The 6,089-nt window shown below is 42.2% G+C and overlaps 1 protein-coding gene across 1 annotated transcript; it reads left to right on the top strand.

The window, feature by feature from the left end:
* Nucleotides 1-1,260: 1,260 nt before the first annotated feature.
* On the top strand, nt 1,261-5,253 carry LOC116346047 (the record flags this gene model as incomplete). Its single annotated transcript, XM_031775950.1, has 2 exons — nt 1,261-1,420; nt 1,595-5,253. Coding segments are annotated over exons 1-2 (3,819 nt in total), but the record flags the coding sequence as incomplete, so codon positions are not given.
* Nucleotides 5,254-6,089: the final 836 nt, after the last annotated feature.

Raw genomic sequence — 6,089 nt, forward strand, 5'->3', positions numbered from 1 at the left:
GAAACATACAAGAAATATGAAGAGGAATATTTCGAAATAATCGGTAAGTTGGACGAAAATCAGCAAATAGAAAAGGCAAATGAATTCGAACAAACCGAAACCATGTACCACGCACTGCGTGACAAATTCAAAAACCGCATGAAGGAAATGGCGGCACCAAGTGAAATCATACAACACGTTGGAACGGCATCGGCTCACAGTACACCAATGGTACTGAAGCACAAGGAAACGATGTCGTCAATCAAAAACACGTGGGGTGAATTTCACAAAGGCCACGATTTATGGCCAAGCTTTCGTGATCGGTTCAAAGCAGGAACAAAAGAACTCGATCCCGTTAACCAATTCCTATTGTTGACCGAAGCAATAAAAGGCGAAGCGGCAGTCACAATGGGAAAATGGGATATAACGGAAGACAACTACAAAAAGGCTTGGAGTAAATTGGAAATGATTTACGAGGACGACTATTTGGTTGTCCAAACATTGGTACGTAAATTAAACGCACTACCAAAATTAAATCGTCCATCAAAAACAGGCATTAGAACAATAATTGACACTGTCCACCAATGCATAACGCAGTTGTCAACATACGTGAAAACGGATAGCTGGGACCCATGGCTGTGCTTTACAGTACTCGACCAATTGGACTCAAAAACAAAAGAGTCATGGGAATACTACCGCACCAGAAATCTTATGAAATCAAGTTACGAAGGCTCAACGCAAGACTTGAACAAGACAATTCGAGAGAACTCGAAGAAAATTCCGTCATGGGAACAAATGAATGAGTTCCTCGAAGAGACATATCGTGTTTACATGCACTCTGATGCAGGCAATAATTCACCACCACCATCTCGTGAGCCAAGCCAGAACAGAGCAAACGCGCGACAGCAAGGCAGTCAACAAAACAAAACGCGTCCTGCAACTGGCTACGAAATGTGCAAAGTTTGTGGTGAAGACCACTCAATATTCCATTGCCAAACATGGGCCGGAATGAATTTAGCTGGCCGTAAACAGCACGCACTTCAGAAGAACCTTTGGTGGCGATGCTTGCGAGCAAATCACGGTGAAACTGAATGCGCCGTCAAAAAATGCAATAACCCTTGCCCGCAATGCCCACAGCGTGCCTTCCACAACAGCTGGCTATGCCCAACACGTGAGGCAAAGCGCAACACGGTACTGCTCGCTCAAGAACAAGCCAAAAATGCATCAAAAACAAAGCAGGAAAAACCTTGACTAGGCAAACGCCCATCAGACCAGGCGGATATGACTGGGCAACCAACAAGAAAAAGAGCAAAACAAAATAAGGCTGAGCTCACAAAATCCGTTAGTTCAACAGTACAACGGGTGGGCGATTGGTCGCTGAACGTCAACGAAGATGAAGACGACCAAAACAAATCAAACAAAAGACAGAAGTTTAGCACAGGTGAGCAATATACAATAGTACTCGCTACAGCGTGTATAAGATTACAAATCGGTATGTTTATCTCCCAACTATGCAGAGCGATTTTAGACTCCGGAGGCCAGGCAAGCCTCATCACGGCGGATTGTGTAAGGCAAATGAAAATCCCGACTGTACGGTGCTACAAATCGATTTTAGGAATTGGAGGGGATGTACTGATGACTAAAAAAGTAAAGGCATTTATAAAACCGTGGTTCAACTCAAATTTTACAATGCGACTTGATTTATACGTCGTACCAAGCAAATTCACAAGACAACCACAACACGCAATACCAAATTTAAGGCCGTATGATAAAGAAATGTTGCTCGCCGATGATTACTTCGACACACCAAACCCAGTACACATACTATTGGGAGCAGATGTATGGGCCGAAGTATTAAGACTTGGCCTATACAAACATACTTCAGGCGCAATAATGCTCACAACAGCACTAGGCAATATTATTTTGGGCAAAGCCATTATTGACCAAAATATTGAGGAGCAAACGGATAATGTAGCCGTCTATAGTATTCAGGAAGGAGAAAATGAAAAATTGGACGAAATACTCCAAAAATTCTGGAAAATTGAGGAATGCGTGGATGATATACTCCCACTAACAGTAGAGCATAAATTAATCGAACAATTCTATAAAAAGAATTACTACCGAGACAAGGAAGGAAGATACGCAGTAAAAATCCCATTCAGAAGAGATTCGTTATGCAAATTAGGCGAGTCAAAAAACATCGTACTAAGACGATTCTTCCAACTGGAAAAAAGAATGCAGGCAAACGTTGAATTCAGAGAAAAATATACGGCTAAAATTAACGAATTTATCGCAAAAGGATACATGGTAAAGGCAGGCATACCAAATGGTCGCGTGAACTACATACCGCACCACGCGATAAATAAAAATAAATTCAAGCCGGTATTCGATGCATCCTGTAAAACGAGTACAGGTGAATCGCTAAACTCGATTCAAATGATCGGCCCAAAATTGCAACACGATTTGCACGACCAAATTATGCGATTCAGGCGATATAAATACGCAGCCATAACGGACATAGTCAGTATGTTTATGCAAGTAAACATAGCTAGATCTCAATGGGATCTTCAAAGAATATTTTGGAGAGAAAAGCCATCAGACCCACTACAGGAATATAATCTGACCGTAGTGACATATGGCCTGGCTTCATCAGTCTTCGTTGCTGTGAGAACGATGATTCAATGCGCAAGGGATATGCAGGACAAATATCCAAACGCAGTAAGAGTAATAGAACAATGCTTTTATATGGACGATGGGCTATTCGGTGCCGATACTGTCGAGGAATTAAAAGTGTTGGCTCGAGAAGTCCAATTGGTACTGGCTCAAGGAGGATTTCAATTAAGCAAATGGGCATCCAATAGCAATGAGCTAGAAAGCCTAATGAAATCAAACGCCACAAAGGAAATAGATATAGGAGACACCACTAAAGAGGCGAAGGTGTTAGGCATAAGATGGCTGAAAGATACAGACGAACTCACAATATTCGTCAAAGTAAGCCTCAAAAAAGGAAACTACACAAAAAGGCAGATAATAAGCCAAATCACAAAACTATACGACCCAAACGGTTTTGTATCACCAGTGGTCATACTGGCAAAAATGATAATGCAGGACTTATGGAAACATAAAGCATTAAAATGGGACGATCCAGTACCCAGTAATTTGGAAGGCAAATGGCGTACGTACCTCGAAGAGTTGACAATACTAACAGAGTTCAGAATACCACGATGGATAAAAACAAAAGGCACATCATTATCCGAATATCATGGTTTCTGTGATGCAACTTTTAAGGCGTACGGAGCGGTCATATATCTAAAAGTGATCGATAGTGACGGCAAAATATCGTGCACACTGCTGATAGCAAAATCAAAGGTAGCACCACTAAAGCCAATCACAATTCCGAGAATGGAACTATTGGCCGCGTTATTACTCACAAGGCTAATGAAAAAAGTAATATTAAAGGCAGCACTCCCAAATGCGAAATACCAGTTATGGTCTGATTCAATGGTAACACTTTACTGGATAAATAAAGACCCCGGCCAGTTGAAGGCATTCGTAGCAAACAGAGTGGAGGAAATAAGTTCAACCTTCACCACACAGGCATGGGCATATGTCTCAACATCAGACAACCCGGCCGACCTCATAAGTCGAGGAATGAGGCCAAAAGATCTAATAAAACATGCGTTATGGAAGGAAGGCCCAAAATGGTTAAAATACCCAGAGGCATTATGGCCAAATGCCAAATGCACAAGACCAGAAGATGAACTAAAGGAAGAAATAAAAAAGGAACTTAAGATAAATAAAGAGCCAACATCGGTCGTGATGATGCTCACAATAGGCGAAGAAAGCTTGTTCGATACAACAAATAACTGGAGAAAAATACTCCGCATAACAGCGTATTGTTTACGCTTCATTAAGAATATAAAGCTTAAAGGCAAAGCAAAAAAGTTGCGAATTAAATCAAGCAATCCCACAGCAGAGGAACTAAGACAGGCAGAGATATATTGGATCAAAGAGGCACAAAGCAAAGCGTACCCAAAGGAGATACAGGCATTCGAGGCAGAGAACCAAGAATTACCAAATAAAAGCAAAATCAGAGTCCTACAGCCAATATTCGGCTCAGACGGCATATTGAGAATTGGCGGTCGACTGGACAAAGCAATGAAAATGCCATATACAGCAAGGCATCCAGCAATAATTCCCCCAAATTCAAGGCTCACAAACCTCTTATTAAGAGCAGCACATGAGGAAACCCTGCACGGGGGACCACAAATGATGATGGCATACTTACGAAGAAGATACTGGATACCATCTTTGCGTTCACAGGCAAGGCTATGTGTAAACAAGTGCGTTAAATGCATCAGATACGCCAAACAAACTGAAAGGCAAATAATGGCCGAACTCCCTGCCGTAAGGCTAAACCCGGCAAGGCCATTCAACTTCACAGGTACGGACTTAGCCGGTCCATTTAACGTAAAATTATCCGACAAAATAAATACAAACACAAGAGGAAGAACACTACCAGACGTGAAAGGATATATCGTAGTGTTCGTGTGTTTAGTCACGAGATCGATACATCTTGAGGCAGTAATGGATATCTCAGCAGATGCCTTTCTGCTAGCCTACCAAAGATTCGTGGCAAGAAGAGGTAATCCAGAAAAAATGTACAGCGATCACGGCACAAATTTCATAGCTTCAGACCGAATCCTCAAAGAGGCAGAGGAAGCATGGAAGAATACCAGAATACAAGACTTCGTGCAACGTAAAGGCACACAATGGAAATTCATAACACCAGCGGCCCCACATGAAGGCGGAATATGGGAAGCCGCAGTGAAAAGCATGAAGCACCATCTAAGGCGCGTCATAGGCCCGCAAAAATATTCATACGAAGGAATATCAACATTAATCAGTGGGATAGAGGCATGCTTAAACTCCCGCCCCATATGCGCAATGTCAGACGACCCAAAGGACACAATGGCTCTGACTCCGGCGCACTTCCTAACGGGAGGCCCATTGAAATTGCCACTGCCAGAGGAAACAGGCGAACCGCCCAAAACAGCGAAGAAATTATATAATGAGATACAATTTCAGACACAATCATTTTGGACAAAGTGGCATCAAGACTACATTGCTTCTCTGATGCAAAGACCAAAATGGAAGGAAGAGAATCAAAACCTAAGGCCAGGACAGCTCGTGCTGATTCAAAATGAAAACCTCCCACCGACTTATTGGGCAATGGCACGAGTCATTGAAACATTCGAAGGCAGTGACGGGAAGGTACGATCAGCAAAGCTCCAGACAGAAACTTCCGTACTGGAGCGATCCATTAGGAAGCTATGCGTCCTTCCGATTGATGAGGAATTAGAATATTGGGCTTAAAATTACAAACAATTTTAAGCGGGGGACTGTTCGGAGCGGAGAGCATACGCAGGCATACGGCTAGGCAAACCGTATATACTCTCCGCACCGAGAAACATCGAAGCGGCAGCAACAACCAAATATAGGAGCCGACGACGCAAGCGTCGTCTTTAGATTAAGTTAGTTAATAAGTTACGCTCATGAAGAGCGGAGGCAAGCCACCGAATAACTTGCATAAATAAAATATAATAAAATCGAAAACAAAGACTTTTATTGTGTTAAAATATATTGACCGACTCGCTCTAAGCAGCTCATCGAACATGGTCCTTCGAATCGATGACAGAGTCGGGTCAAAGTGCATGTGTCTTTTTTTGCCATAAAATCCGTCGGCAGCTCATTAAGGCAGAGCACAATGCAGCGGAGAATGTATGGGAAAGGCAAAACGTGTTCGGTGGACTTTGACTTTCGCTCTAAAATAAAAAAAAAAAAAAGTCACAAAAGGCAAGTGACAATATGAGCAAAACCTATTAAGAAAGGCGACGAAAAAAAAAAAAATAAATATGAAAAAAGGCGACAAAGATCTGTAAATAATGGGAAAAGGCTCGAGTAAGTCAATAAAATTGACAAACGAAACCAAACATTACAGCAGGCGTGTAAGAAGAATAGAATATTCTCGAAACGTCGTAAAACGAGACGAGTTCCGAGAATTCAAATGTGCACATTTCGAAAGATCGAGAATGCACACTCGACAGCAC

Source organism: Contarinia nasturtii, unplaced genomic scaffold (assembly GCF_009176525.2).
Source record: "Contarinia nasturtii isolate CC-2019 unplaced genomic scaffold, AAFC_CNas_1.1 Cnas_scaffold_1417, whole genome shotgun sequence".
Lineage (NCBI taxonomy): Eukaryota > Metazoa > Arthropoda > Insecta > Diptera > Cecidomyiidae > Contarinia > Contarinia nasturtii.